At 43.8% G+C, this 27,620-nt stretch overlaps 1 protein-coding gene across 1 annotated transcript in view; it reads right to left on the bottom strand.

Annotated features, from left to right (window-relative positions):
- FRMPD1 (FERM and PDZ domain containing 1) overlaps positions 1–27,620 on the bottom strand; it is a 1,126,186-nt gene that overhangs the window by 320,353 nt on the left and 778,213 nt on the right. Inside the window, exons 9-10 of the mRNA XM_086961871.1 lie at positions 18,260–18,379; positions 1,525–1,661 (exon numbers count right to left, since the gene is read on the bottom strand). Coding sequence (XP_086817997.1) covers positions 1,525–1,661; positions 18,260–18,379 — 257 coding nt within the window. The remainder of the gene's footprint in view (positions 1–1,524; positions 1,662–18,259; positions 18,380–27,620) is intronic.

Genomic DNA, 27,620 nt, shown 5'->3' with positions numbered 1-27,620 from the left:
CTGACCCATAATTTAGTCAACCCTGCTACATAATTTCAGTGGCCCTGCACATGGTATATTGATGGCATTAATGGCAAAATTGTGGCACTGGAAGTGGCTGTTCCTCTTATAGGGCGGAGGAGCATCACCTCACCTGCGAGCGAAGCAGGTAAACACAAATCAATAAAATGGTAATTACCATTTTATTATATCTTTGCCACCGGCTTGCACTGTTATAGCGTGAGTGTGAGGGCATGGGGCGGGCTGATTCCTGCGGATTGCAGGATAACTGGTGCCCCTGGCAGTGCGTCGTGCACGTCAGGTTGGCCAGCTGCCTTGCGACGGCAAGCCCAACATGTGCACTTCAGACCCAGCAATCCCAGCGCTGTGAAACAGCAGGGGGTTTGCTAGCACAGGCCCCTAGCCTCAAAATCAGCACTGGGTTAGCCTGCTTCAATCAATCTTGGCGCTTCTCTCATGCTGAAAACAGCATGAGAGCAACTCCAGGATTGGCTGTATTCACGTTGCCCTTGGCAGGAAGGAAGTCAATCACCTTCCTTCACTTTCCTGTTCATTGTCACCCTCAATATTCTGCTGGGAGAGGAGAGACACACCAGATGGAAGGCCAGCAACATGTATGGTGAGTTTTTCAGCATTGCCCTGTGCCTCACCATATTTTAATGCCTCCAGCCACCACTGGGCTCTGGTATATTGTATGTACTCTTTTTTATCTTACTTTTTTTGATTATACAACATGTATAGAACATTCCCCCCATTGTATGTACTCTTTGACCTACAAGGGCACCAATGGCACATGGGGCACCCACAGCAAAATGCTCGCCCTGGCACAATAGAGGACATTTTTGACAAATGGGGGCACCCATAGCACATTTTGAAAAATGAAATAGGGTCAACTTCTGGGGAGAGTCAGGTTTGTTTGGCTTGGAATGCTATGCAAGGATTTGAATATTTAATGAGTGTCCTTGTAGAGCCTATGGCTTTTTAGCAAATGTATGTGACAGTTGAGCTTTAAAAAGCGCGATTTGTCCCCAGAGTTTCTCAGAGGGAGAAACCCTGACCCCTAGAAGAGGTCTGACTCTCTTGCTTCACTTGCTTGCTACACTCCAAAACTAGAATATGCCCCAGCACTTTCAAAGATCGTGTTAGCAGCCTAATACAGGTGGTATCTTTAATAGACATTTGTCCGTGTTGCTTTTTTATTTCAATCATGCAAGTAATATCAAACGGCAACGAGGTCACCTAAAGTAGTGTCATCAGGTTCAAGGTCATATGACACCACTTCCTTGGAAAATTCAGGGTCAAAGGTCATACGATGTCACTTCCTGTTTTGTCATTAAGGTCAAAGCGTGTGTGATGTTACTTCTGCTACCTCTGACCTTGGCTTTTGGTGAATTCACGGCTATGGCGTAGAATGATAGATCTTTTCGATTTTAATGTCATAAAACGGACACATGATAAATACTTCAACTTTCAATTCAACTGGAAGAGCTCTTGGGTTGCATATGGAGAAGTGCGTGCACTTACTCGATGTACTTCATGGATATTTTCTGTGGCTGCGCGCAGCTAAAGATCCGCTCCTGTATGTGCAGCGCTGCCAGGCGTAGAGCCACACTGCACTTCATCTCCACCGCAAACCTCTCCTGGAGCACATCGCTGCAGCTCTGGAATGATCGACACCACAGGCTTAGACCTTCCAAAGGAGATTATTTGTACATTGCAAACCGACAGACAACCAGCAAAAAGCATTTCGTGTTATTATATTACATGGATGACACACACTTTCACTTACGAATGCTACTAGGGAAATACCTAATGCCCTCACAATTATGAGGCGCTACTTGTGTTATAGTATTATTTCTAAACGTTTACTAATATCAACTTTACCCTTTTCCGTGTCCAAAGTTGTTTGGAAACCTTTTATTATACAAGGGCGTCATTTACATTTTTATGCGATAGAATGGCCTCAATTCTTTTTAAATTTAAATGATATATTTCAGAAAATAGACATTCACGTAGGTCCAATTTGTGTTCACCTAAATAGTCCCAGTTTGACTGAGAAATGAGAATTCAGATTAAAAAAACAATAATTGAATTGTATTATTCTATGGCGGGTGGAATTAGGTAACAAAAACAAATAAAACGTGAACATGGATCCATGACACAGGAAGTAGAATGCATTAGAAATAGAGAAGACACTGATATCAATAAAAAAAGTGGGAATGCGTTTGTAAGGATTGTTTCATTTCTCTCCATCCAACTTGGAATCAAAGGAGACCTAGCAACAAGGGAGTAGCAAGAAAATTAAAAGACTCCTAACTTTGAACCAAAGCTGTGATGGCACCAACCAAGCAAGTCATTGCGACACTCCCCAGAAGAGGTCTCTTGTCTCTTCCAAACAAGCATCTGTCCATGCATCCTTTCATCCTTCCATCTATCCTCTGATATCCATGTCACATTTACATTCTGTCATTAGTTCATTCTTTCATCCATCATTTAGTCTTTCACCATTCTGTCTGTTCATCTATCCGCACATTTATATCCAACCTATCCATTTATCTCCAAATCTTTCCTTCCTTCATTCCATCCATCCATCATCCATCCTTCACTCCTCCATCCCTCCACCCACCCTTTTACTCGTCCAGCTATCTATTTATCCTGTCAGTCATCCATCCATCCATCTATCCATCCATCCAATCATCCATCCTTTCACGCAGCCATCCATCCCTTCACGTATCCGTCCATCTATTTATCCTTTTCACTCATCGGTCCATCCACCCTTTCATCCATACATTCATCCAACATCCCGTTCACTCATCCATCCACTCACCCATCTGTTTCTCCTTTCACTCATACATCCACCCTTTTACGCATCTGTTCATCCATTCACCCATCCTTCCTTACTTCCACCTTTTCACTGATCTATCCATCCTTACACTCATCTACCCACGTACTATTTTATTCATCCACCCTTTCACTCAGTCCATCCATTCAGTCTTTCACTCCTCCTGTGAGAAGTTGGCCTGGTATGTGATGTTCACTATTCTAGTGAGCACCTTGTACCAGTCCAAACGACCCCTATGGTGATTGGTTGTAAGTCAACCTTATAGACCAGCTATCCTATTGGTAGCATGGACAAAAGCAGTCTTAGGCTAAACTCAAGAGGGCATGTGAAGCCAGCTGTTTTACCATATGCAATCCTTTTAATACCAAATGAAAGGACACCACACAAGTTATATATTATAAAATATATATATTTATTACTAGAATAATCCTCTGTACTCTTTAGGAGGGCAGAAGCACAAGCGTTAAACAAAGAACTTCATATAACATACAAAAGTTGCACAAATATGGATAGGCCCTGGTGGCCACTCAAACCATATACTAAAATAGTGGTATAAGAACCACGTCACGAACAATGGTAAGGCCTAGGGCCTTGAGAATCGCTGGGGCTACACTGGACTAACAGAGGTTAGGTCGGGGGAGGCCCACTAGATGCGGGTGCAGTGTCTATAGGCACATGTGATATCACATGAATAAAATATAGACAGAGTCAATCTATACTTTCAAGAAAGACATGTCCAGCCGGACAGGGGTCTTCCAGAGACTTTACTCGAGAATTATGTATTGAAATCACATAAAAATCATCCAACAATCACCAAGGGTGGACCACAAGCCTGTGTCCAGTACTAACAGAACAAGTACAAGAGGTGATGTAGACAGCAGAGAAGGGCTTAGTAAGGCAGAAAAACGTTACTCTATGAACAGTACAATTATACAGAGTATACCAAACATGCACTGGACATTTTAGTAGTATTCACAGTTAGGTTCAAGTGCATAAAAGGTCGACGGCGTTTCGGACCCCTATAAAATATCAGGGACCATCATCAGGACAAATACATTGAAAAGCCTTAGATTAATTAAGCCTCAAATGCCTAAAGGGGGGAAAAGGAAAAAAGCAATATTCAAAACACATACAAGAAAAATGAAGGTATGATCTGTAACATAGTGACTTGAGTGTGACCAGTGAGCGACAAGGTACCGGTCAAGTATATCAAGTGGACTATGGTGCTGGTGTGCACATTATTATCCGTGATCCCGAAGCGGGAGAGTTACATATAATAGTGAGAGTGTCCAGTCAAGAACGTAATTAGGCGCGGTGACTAAAGTAAAATTGGCCTCGCAGTCAGGGAGTGATGTCGGGTGAAAGCGATGGTGAAACGGGGCAAGACGCGTGATCGTGATGAAATAACGTGAAGAGATAATGTGAGGAACCGGCCGGTGCGGTTGATTCAAAAAAGTGCACAAGGGCTCACCGGGTAGCCTCATAGGATGGGGGCTGACTCCTCGGGCATTAGGATACCGCGCGATCACCCTGCAGGGGCGAAAGAGTCAGTAGTGAAAAGGACGCGGTATTTAAATTTAAGGGACCGCGAGCGCTAGGGGCTGAGCAACTCACCAGAATCGGGTCGCGACAACCGCGGAAAATTAAGGTCCGTCGGCTTGCCAGGATACCTAATGGGAGGGGGACGCATTGTTAGTATATTCAATGACAATAAAACCAGAGCGGAGGGGGGAACGGAGGGAGTCCACTTACCGGGTTAGTCGGCATGAATCATCTCCTGGCGTGCACAAGGCAGGGCATCCAGTTAGTAATATACTCGCACCGGATTGGTCTGAGGGTGGGGCATAGAAATCGAAGACGGACACGCATGGGCGCCATCTTAGGCTGTGTTTGTGAAGGGGATTGTGACGCGGAGTGAAATACCATGCTAGGGAGGCATGCTTTTTAGAAACAGGCGCGTGATTAATGAACAGTGAAGTTAAAATACATTGTTAACATTTATACAGTGGACTGATAGCAGCATCCAGTTATTAATGAATGCTGCACGGAAGGCACATAGTTATTGCAGTCCAAACACAATCATAAAATAAGGTTTAAAGAGACAAGTCTAACTCCAGACCCAGAGTATCAGATAAGGGCAGTCCATTCATCTTGAAGGTTAAGCCCTGAATTCAGACTATCAGTCTTCAGGATCCATTTCAGTTCCTCCCTGTTCAAGAGGCGTGTCAGATCACCACCCCTGGGTGAGATGATGATTTGTGAAATCACAGTCCAGCGAATGTCATTTTCGGAGTGTCCCTTCTCCAAAAAGTGCTCCACAAGAGGGGCGTTGGGTGTTTTACACCTGATGCGGCTTCGATGTTGGGAAATCCTTAGTTTGACCTTCTGTTTGGTTTGGCCCACGTATATCATATTACACGGGCAGAAGATGGCATACACAACGTTCTGACTGTTGCAATTGGTAAATGTTTTTAGTACATATCTTGCATTATTAAACACAAATTCCTTGCCATCAATTGAGAACTCACATACAACGCACGACCCGCAGCGGGCGTGCCCAAGAAGTGGAGGTAATTGCCAGTGGTCATGGAGGGTTACATTTCTAGTAGATGGTAACGCAGCCCTCACCAATTGGTCCTTGAGATTTTTGTTTTTCTTGAAGGCAAACAATGGAGTATCCCAATTTAAAACCCCTGAGTTTAAAATCTGCCAGTTCTTTTTGACACTTTGCCTCACCCTGTTGGAGACTGGGGAATATGTAGTCACACAAACCAATTTTTCAGTAGCCTTTTTGGGTTTTGGGTCAAGGAGGGTTTCCCGTGGGCAATACCAAGCTCTCTTCATAGAGTTCTTGATGAGGCGCTTGGGGTATCCCCTGAACCGGAGTTTGCTCGATAATATGTTGGCTTCACAGAAATAATCCTCCTTTTTATAACAGTTCCTTCTCAGCCTAAGGAACTGGGAGTATGGCAGACTGTCCCTCAGAGCCCTGGGGTGACAACTGTCATACCGCAGCAGTGTGTTTCTCTCCGTAGGTTTACGGAAAAGGGAAGTGTATAGGGTACCCTCATGATGATGAATAGTCAAATCAAGGAAGGAAATACTGCTTTGGTTGTGATTAATTGTAAAGGTGAGACCATTACAATTCTGGTTCAACCAGTGTAGGAGCCCGTCTAATTCAGGGATAGTGCCGCCCCAGATCAAAAAGATATCGTCTATATATCTTTTCCAATTTTTTAATCCTTGGTAAAAGGGATTCGTGGGACACAAGATGGTTTTATGTGATTTCAATACATAATTCTCGAGTAAAGTCTCTGGAAGACCCCTGTCCGGCTGGACATGTCTTTCTTGAAAGTATAGATTGACTCTGTCTATATTTTATTCATGTGATATCCTTCAATGTTTGGGACCACTGTTGTTGTTCAAAAAGTATGCTCCCCATGGTCCCTGCTGACTAAAATTGGGGTCCCTTGTTGTTATTAAATTCTATAGGCACATGTGTGCACCAATAGAAGTCAATGGTGCGTAAAAGTTAGAAAGTTGCAGATTTGGAAGTCTTCCGACTGGACTAGAACTTAACCACTTAAAACTAGGACACTAGGGATGTAAATCTCTACAGGAGCATCGGAGTACCCTCATTACCTCACCCACAGGAAGCGGGTGCATAGGTGTCAAAGTGCGTCGGGTTTCATCGTGAAGTTCTATGGAGCCTTGATGAAAAGATGCTGCAGGCGACCAGGAGAGAAGAGTCCGGTTGGATCCAAGGGTGGATCGAAGATGTAGAGTACCTGAAAGCAGAGGGGACAGAGTCTGGGTCACTAGCCAGTGACCAGGAAGGAACCAGGCGATGTCGGGTTGCAATCAGGTGCTGTCGTGAAGTTTGTCTCCGCTGCCACGAGGACCAGGAAGTATCGACGATGACCAGGAGGTGGACTCGGGCTGTCCCACGAAGGCTCTCGCTGTCGGCGGTGTCGGTTTTCGAATCGGAGTCAACAGGCCTTGGCAAATGCAACCCACGCAGGAATCGGAGATGGCTTCTGGATCAGACCAGCAAGGTCTGATGGGCTGCTCCTTTTCAGGGGAGCAAGGGCCAGTTTGGGGCAACCAGTAGTTTGGGATTTTCACCCTTCATCTGATTTAGCCACAAGAGGGGCTTATGGTCTGTCTGAATCTTGAAGCGAGTGCCAAACAAGTATGGCCTCAGCTTCTTCAGGGCCCAAACCACAGCAAAGGCCTCCCTCTCAATAGCTGACCAACGTTTCTCTCTAGGGGTCAGCCTTCTGCTAATAAAAGCAGTGGGCTGGTCTTGACCATCTACATTAAGTTGTGAAAGCACAGCTCCCACCCCTAACTCAGAAGCATCTGTTTGAACAATAAACTCTTTGGAGTAGTCAGGACTCTTTAAGATAGGTGCAGAGCACATGGCCTTCTTCAGGTCACCAAATGCCTTTTGACAGCTAACTGTTCATTGAACCTTTTTTGGCATCTTCTTGGATGTCAGATCATTGAGTGGTGTCACAATGGACCCATAATTCTTGACAAATTTTCTGTAGTACCCAGACAGGCCCAAGAAAGCTCTGGCCTGTGTCTGGGTGGTTGGAGGAGCCCAGTCCTGTATGGTCTGGATCTTACTCTCCAGTGGTTGAACCTGACCCCCACCTACAAGGTGGCCCAGGTACACAACCTTACTCTGCCCTATCTGGCACTTTGTGGCCTTGATAGTTAGGCCTGCCTTTTGCAGGGCCTCCAAAACCTTCTTCAGATGGATCAGGTGATCCTCCCAGGTGGAGCTGAAGACAGCAATATCATCAAGATAAGCTGCACAAAAGGCATCCAACCCAGAAAGGACTTGGTTTACCAACCGTTGGAAAGTGGCAGGTGCATTCTTCAAACCAAAGGGCATCACCACAAATTGATAATGACCTCCAGGGGTTGAGAAAGCTGTTTTGGCCTTGGACTCCTCAGCTAACCTGATTTGCCAATAGCCAGCTGTCAAATCAAATGTGCTCAGAAACTTGGCAGAAGCCAATCTATCAATGAGCTCATCTGCTCTTGGAATGGGGTGAGCATCTGTCCTAGTGACAGCATTGAGACCTCTATAGTCCACACAGAATTTCATCTCTCTCTTACCATCTTGGGTGTGAGGTTTTGGTACAAGGACTACTGGGCTGGGCCAGGGGCTCTCTGATGGCTCAATTACTCCAAGCTCAAGCATTTTTCTGCACCTCAGTCATTATACAGTCCCTGACATGGTCAGGGTGCCTGTAGATCTTACTCTTCACCGGCAGACTGTCACCAGTGTCCACCTCATGGGTGCACCAGTTAGTCTGACTAGGTGTCAATGAAAACATATGTCTAAAAGACTGTAGAACTTGTCTGCAGTCCTGTTGCTGCTGGTCAGTGAGGCTGCCAGCTAAGGTCAACTGAACCATCATCAGGGTTGTGAGATAACAGGTCTGGGAGAGGGTCACTCTCTTCCTCCTGCTCCCCATCTGTAGCCATGAGCAAGGCCATGTCTGCCCTGTCCACATATGACTTCAATCTGTTGACATGGATCACCCTGTGGGGGCTCCTAGGGGTGCCAAGGTCCACCAAGTAGGTGACCTCTTCCTTTTTCTCAAGTATGGTGTGGGGTCCAGACCATTTGTCTTGGAGGGCTGCTGGGGCCACTAGCTCCAGCACCCACACCTTCTGTCCTGGCTGGTACTCAGTCAGCACAGCCTTTTGGTCATGCCAAGCTTTCTGGAGTTCCTGGCTGGCCTCAAGGTTTTTGGAAGCCTTCTCCATGTATTCAGCCATCCTGGAGCGGAGACCAAGTACATAGTCCACTATGTCAAGTTTGGACTTTTTGAGAGGTAACTCCCATCCTTCCCTCACAAGACACAGGGGTCTCCTTACAGGATGCCCAAACAAAAGCTCAAAAGGGCTGTAGCCAACCCCCTTTTGTGGGACCTCTCTGTAAGCAAACAGAAGGCAGGGTAAAATGATGTCCCATCTTTGCCTAAGCTTTTCAGGTAACCCTTTTATCATCCCTTTTAGGGTCTTGTTGAACCTTTCAACAAGCTGATTGCACTGTGGATGGTAGGGTGTAGTGAATTTATAATTAACACCACACTCCTTCCACATAGCAGTCAAATATCCTGACATGAAGTTTGCACCTCTGTCAGAAACAACCTCCTTTGGAAAGCCCACTCTGGAGAAAACTCCAAGTAGGGCCCTTACCACAACAGGTGCTGTTGTGGTCCTCAGGGGATTAACTTCTGGATACCTGGTGGCATGATCCACTACCACCAGTATAAATATGTACCCAGATGCTGTTTGGGGGTCCATTGGTCCAAAAATGTCTATCCCCACTCTCTCAAAGGGTACCCCCACCACAGGTAGTGGTATGAGGGGGGCCTTTGTTGTGCCACCTGATTTGCCACTGGCTTGGCAGGTAACACAGGAGCGACAAAACTCCTTAGTATCTTCTGACATGTGGGGCCAGTGAAAGTGAGGGACAAGCCTGTCCCAAGTCTTGTTCTGGCCTAGATGTCCTGCTAGGGGAATATCATGGGCCAAGGTTAGAAGGAAGTCCCTAAATTGCAGAGGTAAGACCAACCTCCTGGAAGCACCAGGCTTGGGGTCTCTAGCCTCTGAATAAAGGAGCCCATCATCCCAATATATTTTATGGGTACCTTGAGCATTCCCAGCAGCCTCAGCAGCAGCCTGCTGTCTGAGGGGTTAAAGAGAACAACAAGTTAACTGAGCCTGCCCCAGATCTGCCCTTGAGGGTCCCCCTGTCCCCAGAAACTCAACCTGATCAGGTTCAAGCTCTTCCAGGACAGTCTCCTCTTGGATCACAGAATCATCCTCCTGAGAGGGCCGATCTTCAACCTGGGGCAAGGGGGAAGGCACTGCCTTAACCCTCTTGCTCTTTCTCTTGGGTTCTGTCTGGTCTATAGTTTCAAGATCCAGCACAGGTTTAGGTAAGCACTTTTTGGCCTGTGACCTGGTCACAGCAAGGACATGTGCTGAAATACCTAGCATCCCTGCATGAGTCCTATACTCCACTTCTGACCATACTGAGTTTTCAAGGTCATTGCTCGAAAGACATTCAACTGGGAGGTCTGCACTCACCACAACTCTTTTGAGGCCAGTTACCCCTCCCCAGGAGAAATTAACAACTGCCACACTATGGGGAGTAGTGACATTCTCAATCCCCAACGCACAGCTTCGAGGGTGCCTCGGGAGCTGCACAGGAAGCACTTCGCTGGCTTTCCAAGATGGCCGGTCCCACGTCTCACGTCGCCTCCACGGGTTTCAGCTTTGCTGGGGCTGTGGATCGGGCTGTTGGATGTCTGGGAGTCCGGATATTGTCAGTCTCTGTCGTTCGAGCTCCGGCGGTAGCAACAACAAAGAAAACCTTTGAGCACTCATGGTGCCTGCTTGTGCAGGGTGGTCACTCCTTGACCACAAGGGAGATTCTTCAGTCTTCTACGTCAAGTAGGATGCCGAAGGGTCCAGAGTTTTGGATCAAAGTTTCAGTCAGGATGATCTAAAGTCTAAGGGCACAGCTCCTACCTTTATTCCAAATCAAAGGGCTGGATCACCTGCTAGGTCCCTCCTATGGGTGGGACCCAGGAAGGGGGTGGTTACACCCCTTTCCCTTTGTCCAGTTTCGCGCCAGAGCTGGGGCTGGAGTGCCCCAGCACCAGTTTGAACTGGGCTATGCATGGGACACCTTGTGTGCCCCAGGCAGTGTCTAGTTTCATTCAGCCCTCCCTGCCCCAATCCACTATCTCCTGTCTGGGTGGTGCTAGCACCTCCCTGTGACAGGAAACATTTTGTCCAGGCCTCCCCTGCCGGAGTTTCGGTCAGCAGCAGGAGGCCAGACTTGTGTCTGTGGCAGCAGCATCCATTTTGTGATGCTGAGGCTCTGGTTGATTTTAACCGCGTTTAAGGGAAGTAACATGTCTTCTCCCTCTAGAAGGGTGGAATGCTACCCCTGTCGCCAGGACTGGCGAGGGGGTAGTATTCCAAAGCGTATGACACCTTACACGACATGTTTTGATAAAGCCAAACCAAAGATAGTATTGAACCGCGAGGTTCATAATGCACTTAAGAGTATATGGTATGGCAATATCCTAGAACAGCTATAAGGACATGTTTCGGAAAGCTGCAGACAGGCTAAGCTCATGCTAGAGCACCATTTCACATAAAACCAAGCACTCTGCCTCCAGGATTGTTAAGGCGTGCCATAGGAGTGACTTATAGGTGCATATGTGTCCAGATATAGGTTTAGACATAGGTAAACTATCTCTAAGCAAGGGGTGTTTACATGACCTTGCCCCAGCTGAGTGATCAGCCAGTTGTGTCAGTTTGGATGGCCAGCCAGGGGTGGCAAAAGATATGCTGCAGCCCCTGGTAGGCCTTGGATGCACCTATGCCCTGGGTACCTATAGTACACTGTACAGGGGCTCATAAGGTGACCCAATCCCAAGTGGTGATGTACCTAAAGTACATGGTTGTGAATTTAGAGAGAGAACAGCAGGGCTGTGGCTCTGATTAGCAGGCCCACAGCCACATTAAGACGAAAACCAGTGAAGCAAAAAGCAAAAAGTGGGGTGACAATAGGAAAGCAGACCCTACTCTCCTACACCTCCATCCATCCTTTCTCTCACCCATCAATCTTTGCATCATCCATCGACACACCCTGTCACTCACCCATCCACCCATCATCCTTTCATCCATTAATCCATCCACTTTCCCTTTCACTCATTTATCCTTACACGTTCATCCTGCTCGTGCATCCATCCATTAACCTAACCACCCTTTCACTCTGCCATCCATCCACCCTTTCAATCGCGCATCCACCCATCCACTCATCCATCCATCCATCCATCCACGAGCTCACCCACCTTCTCACATTAACACAGCTTGTCCGCCGAGCTGAAGACAGAAGTGGACCATCAATAACTCCACCAAGCTGTAGCCCCTGACTCCCCTGCCAAGCAACGCTAATAGCAGTATGCAAGGCTTTGTACAAAATGCTTCATTACAGTTAGCATGATGAACTGCATTGAATAAGTAAGAGTGTGCGGCTATAAACAGTAGTATAAATCAATATTCAGAATTCCACATATGCAAATTAACAAGTTATGATTTAAAATATTTCAAATACAATAACCAGTTCCATAATCCCAACACGTGACCTTGACTATCACATATATTAACATATAGGTATGGTAAAGTCTTTGAGAGAGAGGCCAATGTGACCAGACCTCTTCCTGACACTTGGTTTTGCCACCTTTCAACCTTGAGAAAGTGGTGTCTTCACTCTGATGGCTTACCCGAAGGAGGGGAAGGATATATCTAAGGATCATAAGTTAATGATCTATGTTTATGATAACTGCTGCTATCTGGTGTGTAAAGGAGAGATCAACCACACCCAAGATTTCTAACTGATGGAAGTTCGGGTCCTCCTAGGTCCCTTGGCCACACGAAGAGAAGACAACCAGTGAGAGTATTGTTGCTTATCAAGATTTCTGTTTCTGTATCATTCATTCACAGGTAAAGGTTTTTCAGGCAATCTAAAACATTTATTTCTGGGCCCATCTTTACTAACGCTATGCATCGGTGAACCTGACACAAAGTGCTGTTCTGAGTTTTTACTATTCAGTGCAAGTCAGGGCTTCTGTTGGAAAGTTTTCCAAAGTAATGCAAAGTGTGCTCTGCGCTGCTTTGCGTTATTATGCAGTAAGGGGTGTTCCAAGGGTGCTAAAAGGGCTTTCCCATGCAACCTCTCATGGGTTTTAACAGAAATCCCTATCTATAAACAACAAAAAGAAAGAATTATGTTTTGATTATTCATTTTATTGACAAACAATTAAAAACATAGTACATTCGTGTCCATGTTATTAAGAGGAATCAGATTTTCCAGTCCAATTTTCGGTAAACAGTGTTCAGTGATGAAAACAACAGCCGACACATGTTTTTATCACAAAAGTAACTTTTTCAAGGCTGTATAACAATAAAAAATGACATATATTTCAATCATCTTCTAACAACAGATTTTGATACACTTAAATTGGGTTGACATAATAGTTAGTTAACTGCCCAACCTAAAAGTGAGTATCAATAGAGAGGATTTGCCATATGAAAGCCCAAAGAAGAAATGATACAATGAAAAGTAGATCCACCGTGATTGAACTGTATCAAAAGTAAATAGAAAAAAGTAACATGCAAAGAATGTATTGTTGGGTTAGCCCTTCGAATTGTCCATAGGCAGTGAAAATATTAGGCATGGGAAAGGAAAACGGAAATTTATAGACATGGGACTGATTCTGGCCAAAAGAGAAATTACAAGACTTTGGAAAGCGAGAGTAGGCCCACGCACAGACGATGGATCAACGAGCTCCTGAAATGGTCTGCTTGTGAAAGCACGATTCGATACCAAACGTCTCGTAGGAAACCGGACGTTAGGGCACTAGATACAGCAGCGGCATGGGAAGCGCTGGTGCAGGCCCTGAGAGATAGTACATTGCAGGAAGACGAGGAGGCCCCGAACCCAGACAGAGACAACTCCCAAGACACACCGGGCACATCACACACCTAGGCAAACATTGACTCCTGAAAGTACCCATAGAATCAGGCTTAAAATAGCATTCCTGCGTGGGTGGTGGGAGCTGAGGGGGGGGGGGGGAATTCTGAAGGAAGATGGGGGGTGGAAATTCAAAAGCAGACATACACACTCCTAAGTGAAAGGATAATGATTGCTGATGATATGCATGCTTGTAACATCCTCCTGATTGATGCCGCCCGACCTCCGGGTTGTGGGCTAAAGGCTGTGTATGGAACGAAGCAGCAGAGAGGACAATGAGGAGCCAGGGATGCAATAGATGTACGGAAATATTTGATGTACTGTAAGCCTGCAATAAAAATTACTTAAAAAAAATAAATAAATAAATGAGAGAAGAAAACGGAATGTTGCACCAACTGTGGTAAATTGCATATATTAAAGTTATGGTCTACCTTCAAAAAAGTATCTCTCCGCGTAAAGAAACGTAACATGCGAAACGTGTAGTATGGCCAAAGAAGAATATTGTCCCGAGTATTTCTTGGAACCAGTCTTGGCTACTATATGTAAAGAGTAATACAGAGTTAAGTCAGATTACTTAAATCCTAATGTAGAAGGTCTAATTTATATTTGTAACTTTCCAAAATTAATGTATTTACATTTAACCTATGCGATCATAAATATCTCCAAATTCCGAATTTTATTCATGATTTGCAATTCGCATTACTCAACATGATTAGTGCATACACACTATATTATACTACTCACTTAACTTTCACTCGCTAGCAGGATGTTTTCCTTTCTCTCCAAGTACTTGTATGACCTCACAAACAACCATATAGTATCACATGCATACTTTGTATGACTGTCTTTCAAATATATTATATTGGAATAAATATGCCATCCACCTCTATGTAGAATCCAGTATTACAATTTTTTTAATACTGAAACACTAGTAAAATGAGACTCTGTTTGGTTTTAGAACGATTATTAGTTAAATCCTTACCAACTCGCATCTGCTTAAACGTCGTTTTTTCCATTTCTCACATACTTTGTTTAGTGGAGTTGGAATGCCTTCATTTTCTCAGACTGCGTTATTTACTACTTTGTGACCTCTAATTTGGTGAAATTCCGAATTTGGAGATATTTATGATCGCATGGGTTAAATGAAAGTCCATTAATTTTGAAAGGTTACAAATTAGACCTTCCACATTAGTATTTAAGTAATCTGATTTAACTCTGTGTTACTCTCCACATATAGTAGCCAAGACTGGTACCAAGAAATACTCTGGACAATATTCTTCTTTGGCCATACTACACGTTTCATATGTTGTTACTATTCTTTATATGGAGAGATACTTTTTTGAAGGTAGAACATAACTTTAATATATGCAATTTACCACAGATGGAGCAACATTCCATTTTCCTTTCTCATACCTATTATTATTTTCACTGCGTATGGACAATTCAAAGGGCTAATCCAACAATACATTCTTTGCATGTTACTTTTTTCTATTTACTTTTGATACAGGTCAATCATGGTGGATCTACTTTTCATCAAATCATTTTTTCTTTTGGCTTTCATATGGCAAATCCTCTCTATTGATACTCACTTTTAGGTTGGGCATTAAACAAACTATTCTGTCAACCCAATTTAAGTGTATCAAAAACTGTTGTTACAATATATATGTCATTTTATTGTTATACAGCCTTGAAAAAGTCACTTCTGTGACGAAACATGTGTTGGCTGTTGTTTTCATCACTAAACACTGTTTGCCCCAAATTGGACTGGAAAATCTGTTTTCTCTTAATAACATGGAAATGAATGTACTTTGTTTTCAATTGTTTGTCAAGAAAACTAATAATCAAAATATAATTCTTACTTTTTGTTGTTCTGCACCTGTGAAAAGAATTAAAAAGATCTCTTTGAAGACCAATTGATGTCATAATTAGATATCAAATGTAATTGTGAAGTTCCGGGGTATATCTCTTATAAATATATTGATACAAGGATTTTTTACTTTGTGTAGTCACATCTTAGGTGGTAGGGTGTGTTATTACCCTGAGTGGCACCACTACTAAACTAATCTCTGTATACTCTGTGTATCCATGCTACATACCCACTAAACAGCTCAATTTACGAGGAGCAACTTTTTGTTCCACTACCGCCCTCTGTTTGTTGTGTAATTCATAGACAAGAATTTGGGCCAAAATCGTACGCCTCCTTGAGACTGGCGTAACAAGGAAAAATGTTTTAATTTCACCTTGTTTTTCCTACTTTGCATGTGTGTTGAATTGTACAGCCAACACACAAAGCATGAAGGGTCCCCTTCCAATACAAAAACTATTTCTAACAGAATGCACACACCCTTTCACTATGGTGCAGGGGTGTGTATTGGGACATGGCACTCTACAGTGCTCCTGAGCAGGTAGAGAGGAAAACACCACCATATCTTAGTAGATATTGCCCTTTCCACTATTTGTAATCCAGTGAAGCAACTTTATTTGAATATCATCTATGTACTTCTAGATAATTTGCACAAGCCATTCAAAATTGAAAGAGATAGGGGAAGGGCACAGCTTATGCTGGGCTTTGGAGCCAAGGATGATGATTAGATTTAATGGTGTAGTCTCCTATTTAAAATTTTTAGTCTCTCAGGAAGAATCTGCAGTCTTATAGAGAGTCGGAAACCCAATGTGCAATAGTTCAAAGTAGAGGTTTATTTTATTTATTTATTTATAGAGTGCCCAAATCATTCCACAAGGGGTATCTCCGCACTATGGAGGAGTTGCAGTAGGCCGGAGAGAGAGAAAAGATTGTGCAGTTTTGAGGTTCTCTCCTAAGTCGTCTTGGACTACTCAGGGGGTCTGCGACTGTTTTTGAAAATTGATTACTAAATAAATATAAAGTATATAAACATAAAAAGCAAAATGTACAAATTAAAATTTTTAAATGGTATGTAAAGGAAGAGGATTTTTTTTAAATTGTAGGCTAGAAATGAACTTAGTGCTCTTAGATTGGTATGTAGGACCTGCGAAAGTACACCAAACAAAATCTATTATCAACGATTGGCAGTTCAATTGGAGCACTGGTATGGATTTACAAAAAAGAGCATGCATTAGCAGCTAAATAGACAACGTGATATGCTAGGGTCTAGTAGTCCATCCTATTGCCTCATCTTTCAGAAATAAAACTAGATTTTGAAATGCTGCAACCTTACCCGTAAAAACAAAATTTTGGGTTTTGTGTAATAAATGTAGTTATTTTATGAAATAAATCAAACTTTTCATAATTTGTATATTTGTTTGGCGTATCCTTGTGTCTACATTTTTGTGCACTGTTCTGAAGTTAAAATCATAGAAACTGCTTAGTACTACGTAACCTGCTTCCAGTAGTGATATAACGCCTCATTAGGATATAGAAGTAAACAACAAAGAAGCCGGGCAGTGTGATTTCTTACTATAAATGCACCGCCTAGTGAAATAAGCTACTAGGCTGAACAACCATTTGTGTTGAATTAATGCCTTTTTTTTATATAAAGATATTTTGCAAAAAAGTTTTTGGCATCAAAATGAAACACAGTATTTACACCAATACACAAATACATTCAGTCAAAGTACAACATATACAACTCAGTGAAAAAACAAAGCAATTGTCACAGTAATGTTAAAAAAGACAACTAGAGTATGCCTCAAATAACTCAGTTGTTGAGGCACCAGTCCTAAATGCAAAAACACAAGTGGGCTAGCTACTTCTTACAATGGCCTACTTGAAACCACCTCCACAAGATACACATACAGATTTGTATTGAAGTGCTGTGACAGGAAATAACACCTAAACTACTACGTAGTCTCCTAGTGTATTAGTTGGTTCCTATCAGGCCTATAATGTTTCGTATGGTGGTGGAGGTGGTTTCAAGTAGGCCATTGTAAGAAGTAGCTAGCCCACTTGCGTTTTTGCATTTAGGACTGGTGCCTCAACAACTGAGTTATTTGAGGCATACTCTAGTTGTCTTTTTTAACATTACTGTGACAATTGCTTTGTTTTTTCACTGAGTTGTATATGTTGTACTTTGACTGAATGTATTTGTGTATTGGTGTAAATACTGTGTTTCATTTTGATGCCAAAAACTTTTTTGCAAAATATCTTTATATAAAAAAAATGCATTAATTCAACACAAATGGTTGTTCAGCCTAGTAGCTTATTTCACTAGGCGGTGCATTTATAGTAAGAAATCACACTGCCCGGCTTCTTTGTTGTTTACTTCATGACAGTGGTCCAGGCCGGACAGAGACAGGACCCAAGCCTTTCTTTGCTCTCCCTCATTAGGATATAGGGCGGACTGCCACTAATATCCCTTCAGTGGCAGTCCGCCTGACATCTAGGGCACCGGTCGTTCTGCCGGTTTAAGATACCGGTGGCCAGAGCGCAGTGGAAGGGGTGGAGCACCCCGTAGGGGCAGCAGTCAGTCAGTAATCCCTAGACTGAAGGCGGTGCTTGAGCAGGCACCCACTGCTGTAGGGATTATGATGTCTATTTCCCACAGCCTTTTTATGGCGGTCCCACCTAAAATAGGCAGGACTTTTTAGTCTATGGGGAAGGAGATGAACAGAGAGGTAACTTTCTAATAACTTCTACCACAATTGTTTACAACTGGAGGTTTCAACTCTTTATGCTATTTTGCGTATGTGAGTAAAATATATGTAAAGGCATCCATTTCTTCCCTAGGAGGTTTTTTTTAATCTGTAAACAAAATGGTTAACAGGATGTGTGTGGAGCAATAACGAATAGCTTTAGCTGGGACTAACTTTCTGGAAAATTTTATTTTTTCATTCAATTATTTTATTCATTTTTGTACCTGCAAATAGAGATACTCAAAGACTACTGGATCTTCCTGCAGCAGATCCCAGGGATCCCTTGGTACAAAACACACCCTGAAGAGGCATCTGTAGTCATGTGACTCTCTCTTCCGTACAACCTGTGATGAAAATATTGAAAACAATAAATGTCCAGTGTTTATTAAGAGCTTATGTTTGTGTCACAGCATGCACATGCACTATTACTAGCACTACGACTTCTAATAATAATAAGTGCATCATTATTAATAATTACAATAAGCATATTGAGAATAATATTATTATTAATAATAATAATAATAATAATAATAATAATAATAATAATAATAATAATAATAATAATAATAATAATAATTGGTTCTATTGATATTTGTTATGACATTACTGATATATAATTCCTCCCATGAACCAAAAAGTACATATATGTAGGCCATTAAAGGACAGACAATCTCCTTGGCTAACACATACAGTCATAGTATAAGTTATAATTGGAACAGGAACGTTGGTTTGCACTGTAGAAACATTAGGGAAAGTAGCATGTTTATGTTAATTTCCTATAGTATATGAGCATTAATGGTTTCGCCCACTGTATGCAAGGACAGAATTGGTAATATTATTTACTGACTTCAAGCTGAAATGTTTTCACTAGTAATGCTGACTGAATACCAGATAGCCAACAGAAAATGGGATCAAATCTGAATGAAATGAGTAAGTAGTCGATAAAAGAAATGTGGTATCTTAAGTGGTTTAACAATGAGATTCTTATCTTTGTCATAAAACAAATCTCATATTTGAGCCAATCAGGCTTAAGGATATCACTCGATCTTAAACCTCCTCTTTGCAAGTACTGGAGGATGTGCTTATAATCCTTAAGAAAATAAGACAACAAATATTCTGGGTCTCGGGTAAAAGAGAACTGGCCATCTTGGTCCTTGCAGCCGCAGCTGCTTCTCCTGCTACTACTGAACACAAGATTCAGGATATTGTGTCCAAATATTTGGGATCAAAATCCAGGGACACAAATTGATTCCATTTTTTGTGTATTAGGCAGAACTTAAATCATAAAGAAAGGCCATTTTGTCTCTGAAAAAAAAACAGTAATCGCTGGCATTCCCCAGGGGTCAGCACTTAATTTTACTATTTAGATGACACACCGCTGTCCATGGGAAGATGTAGAGTTCATGGTATAATTTGGAAAGGAAAAGTCATTCGAGCAGATCCAAAATCCAACTTCACAAATGCCTTAAATGATATTCTAAACTTAAGGACTGATAACGATGCCGGTCAGACCCTCTTCCGACCAGCACTGTGGCGGAAGCAGGACCGCCTGTCTAGAAGCCGGCGGTCCCAGTGCCCACATTACGATGCAACAACCTTCACGGTGGTCGCAGTGTGTATATTTTGCATTGCGGCATGTGCTGTGCGCTGCTGCACATGGCGCTACACAGATTATGCATGTTTAAAACATCCCTGCACTATGTGCCTGCCACATGGTGCAGGGATATTTAGGGGGGCCCAATGCCAGCCGGCAAGCGGGCGAAAGGGGTCCTGCTAGGGGACCCCAAAATCACTTTCTGCCTGACTTTTCATGGCGGGTGAACTGCCATGAAATGGCAGGCGGAAAGGGACATCCTAATTCCTATGGTGGTGCCTGAGCAGGCTTTGCTGTCTTTGCAGGGAATAGGAGTCCGACTGCCACCCTGACGGGATCCTTGATCCTGTTGGATACGGCGGTCTTTCCCTCTGACAGCTGAGCCCTGACCGCCTGCATCCTAATGCGGCTGTCGGATCCAATGGGCTGGCTGGAGGTGGAACAACCACCGACAGCCTAACAGTGGTGGTCCCACCGCCATCATAATCACCCCTTAAATTCCTCTTTACAGGTTATCCATAAATGACATAAAACAGAGGATCTTTGGCTGGGAAGGATAGCGATGACCCCTATGAGCCTTTCACTACGAGCACAGTTTTTGACCAATTGAGCATTCAAAGTGTGCAACCTGGGATTTTCCTCCCTGCAATCTAGATGGAATGGTGATTGACAAATTCGTTCATTTTCCTCACATAATATTTACATTTTCACACCGAACCTAGAAAACATTTTTAAGAAGTGACCTGCCATCACTAGCCGGCTCGAGAAGCATATAGGGGGAGTTGGCAAGAGTCGGTGGTTTCATTTGTAATTTCAAATATCAGCAATGCAGGATCTGGGCAGAGAAGAGAGAACTAGGCTCTCTGCCCAAGGGACTTGGGAAAGACGGTGTGTGACGGGGGCTGATCTATGATAGCTGTGTCTGCCTATGACTTTGTGCTTGTGCAGAGGAAAGATTACTTTTCTCCAGAGCACAAAGGCCCTGTCCTAGAGCAGATATGGAGTTGACTGGAAGCATGTTGGGAATGGGTTGTTGATGGTTAGATTATTGTTTTGTACTTTGTATGTATGGCAACCGCTGGAGGCAAGTAGGGAAAGAGAGAGCTCAGAATAGTCAGAGGAGTAGCAGAAAAGATCTTAGGCGCAGGGTAGAAAATGCTACAAATGGAACTACACGAGGCAGTCCTTGCCTTAGTACTTGTTCACAAATGCTGTAAGAGTTTGGAAAAGAAGAAATTAGGTACAATTAGATTAAGAAACTATTGTTCAGTTAACGGATTTGGTGTAAGTGGAAGTGAATCAGAATACTTAGAATTTGGAATGTACTAGTGGAAGGGCAAGGGTTAATTATTGATGTTGGTATGGACATTTTAGATTGTGCGGCCGAGACCAAAATATTTTACGAGTAAGTGAGCTCTACTTTTGTCCAATGAAAGTGGCCTTTTACCAGCTTACAAATAAATGATGGTGGTCTGTGGTCCTCTAAGCTCCAGCATGATGGGATGACTTTTATGAGATTCAGCAGCGCTTGCAAGTTGTGGGCAAGTTCGCTGAACAAAAATCTCCTTGAAACATGTATATTTGACCCTCCATTTCCTGCCTTCTTTATGGGTTTCATTGTGGGAAGAAATGATCCTCAGTTAGTGCAGATTTTTTGGGTGGAATGCTTAGGAAGTATTTTGCTTTTGGTTTTTCTGTTTATTTTCTTTTAGGAAAGCTAACTTTAGTGCGTTTCTATTTTAGGACAAGCTTATCTTGCTTTGGTTTTTATTTCGTTAGGGAAAATATTTGTTCATGTGGACTTTCCACTTACAGGTACAGGAAAGCTTGAATTTTTTTATGGTTTATTTTTTATATAGGTATTACTTTGTTCCTTTTTATTATGAAAAGGCAATTTTTTTACATCCAATTTATGCTTGGCACTTTGCTTTTTAGCTTGTGTTTGCCTTACTTTTTATTTTTTGGGTCATGGTCTATTTCTGTTGCCTTATGGTGAATGTTTGTCTTCTTCCTTTGTCACGTTTTGGTTGATTTTTCTTTAAGAGTTTATTTTAATTTATGTGTCCATTTAATTAAAAAAAATGTTCACATTATTTGGGGCTAATTTTGTCACTCTTGGACTATAGGTTGATTTACTTTGTAGGAATTCAAGGGAACAGTTTGTGGCAGAGGAAGAATGAAAAACATACTGTGGTTATTTTCTAAAAGTTTTGTAAAGTGGTTCAGGATTTCACATCTCCTGCCATGTGTACTCCTACTCACACACACTCAGAACCCTGGATAAAACAACTAGCCGTCTTCTTTGTCAATAAAATTACAACCATTCAGGCCTCCCTTTCTTATTCTTGCCCACAGTTGGATCTGAGTCCTTTACCCTTTTCATCCTCTCCGGAGGGTCAGGGCCCTTTTCTTTATGAATTTCCCCCTATGTGCCTCAACACATCTTTGGATCTTCTGTCAGGCTTGAAATCTGGCTCGCCGCTGGACCTGTGCCCGGCTAAATGCCTGGGAAAAGTGGCACCAGCTCTAAATGCTTTGCTGAACCCTCTTCTGAACTCCTCCCTGTCCACAGGTGTGGTTCCGCAGGCATGGAAGCGCACCATGATTCTACCACTGCTCAAAAAACCTGCCCTAGATCCCCTCATTCATGCAAACTACAGGCCAATCTCCCTCCTCCCTGCATTGGCAAAAAGTGACCGAGAGACACGTGCATAGGTCAATTTCCAGTTTCATCGAGGGAAACAACCTTTTGCACGCATCGCAATCTGGTTTCCGTGCTAATTTTAGCACAGAAACGGCCCTACTCGAGGTCACTGACGCCATCAGGGAGGTGCGCGACTCTGGGGGAAAGGCCATGTTAGTCATGCTCGATTTGTCGGCGGCGTTCGACACCGTTCCCCACGAGGGCCTCCTTTTAAGACTCTGGGAATGTGGCCTTCGTGGAACGGTGTGGAACTGGTTCAAATCCTTTCTGGCCGGCCGCCGGCAAACGATCTGGGCGCCCCCTTACTCCGCTGATATGGCACCGCTAGAGGTGGGGGTCCCACAGGGTTCCATTCTTAGCCCCATGCTCTTTAACATCTTTATGGCCCCTCTGGCGGTGGTGGCGGAGTCCTTCGGCGCCCAGATCATATCCTATGCCGATGATACCCAGCTCCTGTTCACATGTGACAGGGGCGGGATGTTTGATGGCACACGGATCAGGGAATGCCTAGGTGCGGTTTTTGAGTGGTTCAGGCGTCACGGCCTGAAGTGCAACTCCGACAAGTCTGAGCTGCTCTTCTTTGGATGTGTTCCCGAGCCAAACTTGAAATCCTGGTGGCCACAGGATATGTTTCCTCCTGACAGTGTGTCCTTCAAGGCTAAGAACCTTGGAGTGATAGTGGACAGTGATCTGTCCTTTGGGCCCCATATCTCGTGCTTTTCGGGGAAGTGCTTCGGCATTCTGCGGATGCTGAGAAAGTTCCTTCCTTTGGTGTCACTTCACCATAGGAAAATAATTGTTCAGGCCTTGATTGGATCACAACTGGACTACGCAAACGCCTTTTTTTTGGGTCTACCGAAGTATCTTCTGACCCGTTTGCAAGTAGTACAGAACTCAGCAGCCCGAGACATCTATGGACTCCCGAGAAGAGCAGGTGCCACTGTATTACTTAACACCTTGCATTGGCTACCTACTCCTAAGAGGATCCTCTTCAAAAGCCTGACACTGGCTTTCAAAGCTCTACATGGCGTAGGCCCCAAGTATATTGGGAAACGCCTTTCTTTTTACCAACCCAGCAGGGCCCTGAGGTCAACTTGTCTGACCAAAATGACGGTTCCTGCCATTAGGCGTGCTACCACTGTCCCTGAGACAGGCTACCAGCCTTCTTGCTTTTAGGAAGGGCTTGAAAACGTGGCTTTTTACTAAATAGTTTTTCTTTGTTTTTTTCCTCTTTTAGTCTCCGTTTCAGCTGTTATGTTGCCCTTCTACCTGCAGATATTCTTCGCCAAAGCGCCGGGATGCTCCTTGGAGTAGCTGAGCGCTATAGAAGAAATATTTAACATAACATAACATAACAAAGTATAGTGAACTCAATGGGAGTGATTTAAGTACATATGCTTTACACCCTATTTTTTTAGATTGATGATGCAGTAGACCAGCTACTACTCATCCTGAGTGTGACACAAGAGCTTGTTTCTGCTACTTTTAGGCCGGCTTGTGTAGTAGTGGATTCAACAATAAATAATCTTGCACACTAATTGTTACTAGAAAAAAACAAGTGTAATGTTTTACTATATTTAACATGGAGTAACTCTCTGAACCAGGGCCGGACTGGCCGTAGTGGGCACCGGGCAATCCCCCAGTGCGCCGCACGGGTGGGGGCTGGTTTTGGGACCCTGAGGGCCGATTTTGTTACAGGGCCTTTTTTGCAGCATAGACAAACCCATCATAAACCCTTCAACCCAGATCGATGATCATGTCGTAAAAGAAAGGCAGAAACAGATGGAAAGGAGATAGAGGAGTGGGAACGGTGTGCCATAAACTCGGACACGTCCTGTCCTTTGATCTTTATCAGGCCAGCTGCTGCACAAGGAACTGGCTCAGCGGGATTCGCCCCAGGCGAGGAGTCAGTTCGGCCAGGTCAACCAGAAGTCAGCTAAGGCGTACGTGTCAAGGACTTTCTCGGCCGCAGTCATCGGGCCTATGTTAGGGCAACCACACAAAATGGCTGCCACATAAAAAATGGAACCCGGAGGTTCACACTAAATCCTCAAATGCAGAGTGTTCTCATATATCGATTCATACGAAAACACTCAGACACGTTACACTCGCCATTTGCGGTCTGTAGAGACTAAAATCGTCCATTTCCGACGATCTTAATAAATCGGGTTCGGAACTTTCGAACCCAATTCGGGACCACGAAACCACAGAAGAAGGACTCTCCAAGGGCCAGTGTGTGCTGGCCTCTTGTTTTTGGAAGACTCAGAGACATCAAAGTCTTCCTTCTGGTGCCCCACTTTATTTTTTAAACTTCCTGGAGCCTCACATGCTGGAAACTTATTGGTGCTTTTATGTTTACAGAGCTGCATGTGCTTTGCTCTGGCAGCACTCTGTGCGCTTCTCTCTGCAAGTGCCCTGGGTGCTTAGCTTTTGCAAGAGCGCTGTGCATTATGCTCAGCTACATCACCCTGACCTTCACCCTTTTATTTGTCTATTTCTTTTTTTATATTGGAAAACTCAGTGTGTATTGAGCACTTTGGCTGTGGCCAGCGTTTTTCTTTTTTTCGTCAGCGCAGGGAGGCACTGATTGTTTTGCCATTGACTCATGTCTTTGGAAGCGAAGGTAGGGTAGAGCTGTGACAAAGGAAGTGCTCTCCCTCTCCTGTGTGGCCTGCTGTTTATATTCCCTCATTGGCAGCTGGGGTTCTGCCAAGCGGCCCGGGGTTGCTACTGGACATCCCATGTGAGGAAGAGGTAGGGCCCAACCGCCGGAGGACGCCAGAGTCTCACGGGCTCCCATCCGCGGCCTCAGGCTGTAGACAGGAAGGAATGCCGGCCGGTGGTTCCCTTCCTCCCTGGAAGTGTGACGTTAAGGTGGGCGGGGCCAGCTGCCCAGGACAAGAGACGCCTGAGAACTTGACCGGGAGCCTCGCCAGCCTAAGGGAGACCAAAAGAGCCCAACGACAGGCCTTGCCGGGACTCGGCGCGGCTCCATCGGTCAGATACGGCAGCTGCCCCATGTGGTAGTGGGCAGCTGCCTTGATCCCGAGTGTGATTTTGGACCCACGCGTGGGATCCTGTTAGGTCACCACACCGAGGGAGGGGTCTGCCCCTCCCCATTCCACCATACCTCCAGAAGAGGGATGAACACGGTCCCAGGTGGTACGGGACACTTAAAGGGGACGCAGCTGCCCCGTGTGTTCGTGGGCAACAGTCATGTTTGTGCCCCTTTCTCAGGCGCCATAGTTCTGGGGTATTCTTTCCTGGTAAATGCATGGAGCACCCTTGATGGAGAATACCCCAGTTGCAGGTTGAGGTGTGGGCCTCATGGTGAAGAAGGTGACATGTATTTTTGTGTATTGCTTAAGAGTTGTAAAGTAAATTATTTGGCAAAATGTGCCAAGACAAAATGCCTTATGGCAGAGTGAGTAGGTGAATTTATGTCGTCGCTGGGGGTTATAGAACATGCTAATTGAGTTATGATCTATGTGATGTTTATGACAAGTGCCCAGTAGCACAGTAATTCTAATAATTGCAGTTTTAGGTGTTTATATGTGCCTTCTTTATGACAAGCGCCTCGTGGTGCAGTGATTTATCCTGTGTGTGTTACAGGCCCTGAATGACAAGCGCCTAGTGGAGCAGTGATTTATGTTATGTGGTCTAAATGTGTTTTACATACTACTCAGTAATTTATGGTCTAATGTGCTTTGTAAAAGTGTAAATAATACAAAGGCTATTTTCTATATAACCTAGCGTGCAGTCTCTTTTGTGGTGTGCCTAATGTGTCACTGGTGTGTGTGTGTGTGTGTTGAGCAAACACTTTAAACATTGCCTCTGGGATAAGCCTGACTGCTCTGCTAAGCTACCAAGGGGGTGAGCAGGGGTCATCTTAAGCGTGTAACCCCCCTGCCCTGGTTAGAGTGGTGGTTTTTGCCTGGCTTAGGCTGGGAATCAATCCATGCTCCCCTTGAAGTCCTTCATTCAATGTGAACATTTGTTTTAAGTATCTTTAAAAAAATCAATTTTTCAAGAAATGCTAACAAAGTACCCCAAATATATTTGGTAGGATCTGGGCAGCCCCAATGTGTCCGGAATTCCAGGGGTGCCAGTCTATTGTTGTCTTGGAGACTGTACACACTTGAAGTTTGTATACACTGAGACACAGGGCAAGAAGGAGCTAAAATATCACCACCTACAAAGTCTACATGAAGGGTTGTCAGACATTGACTTTTTGAGGATAGCTATTTATTGGTAAACAATATGTAGACTAAATAATGTGTCCAAGATCTCAAATTGTATCTCCACTATATGCCCAAGCCCTAGACATGTATATGATATTTATGGACAATAAAGACCCCTTTGCCCAAGCCCTAGCAGGACCTAGGCTGCTGGAGGATTGTCTGGCCTGTAGTCTCAGATTTCCTAGCAGCTACATATGCTAAAAATGGTTTATCTTAAAATGACTAATATACTGAGACTGCATCATGAGAGAGTATGGAACTGGTGCCTAGGTGGCATATATAATTAATGGGTTTTGGAGGCAGCCCAAATGACAAATGTGATAAACTCTCGAATAGCAAAATATCTCAAATGAGTCTATATTATGCATACACTAGCTGATAAACCTTTTTATATGCACAACTGGTGCATGTGCATAAAAAATGTGTTACGTTCAGTCTTGTGACCAGTAGAACTGCACCCTGCAGAGCATTAGAATGTATTAGTAACCGTCTCCACTGCTCATGGAGCTTGAAAGTGTTGAAGTAGTGTTGAGGATATGTCAGCTGAAATTGATGTATCAATAATAACCCTTTAGATGTTATGGCATGCATATGGGGTATTCTCACCTCTTGTATAGTACATGGATCAAACTAGAGGTGCAGTAACAAGGGGGTAAGAGGGGAGGGATGTGAACTGAGACAAGGACGACTACAGATCTGGGTAATAAAGATTACCAGTAAGTAATCTGCTCATTATCCCTCATGTCAATCTACCAGTCATTACTGTTTGAGGAATTAACAAGCCCCAATAGCCAATGGCTTGCACTGACTCTGTACAGATGCAGAAAATACATTTATTCAGGAAACGATTCATTTTGTTACATTTTCAACACTGTAAAGGCAAAGTTACAGTTCTGGTCATCCATTAGCTCTAACCAATAATGACTCACAAATATTAAATGTGATGACCATATAGCGGCTTTAGATATCTGCTGTAGAGACCCACTGCCCAATTCCGCACAAGATGCAGAAAACACTCTTGTGGGCTTGACTTTAAAAGATGATGC

Source organism: Lissotriton vulgaris, chromosome 3_1 (assembly GCF_964263255.1).
Source record: "Lissotriton vulgaris chromosome 3_1, aLisVul1.2, whole genome shotgun sequence".
NCBI classification, from domain to species: Eukaryota; Metazoa; Chordata; class Amphibia; order Caudata; family Salamandridae; genus Lissotriton; species Lissotriton vulgaris.
Note: the sequence above shows the minus strand (reverse complement) of the source record. Positions and strands in the feature narration are given on the sequence as shown.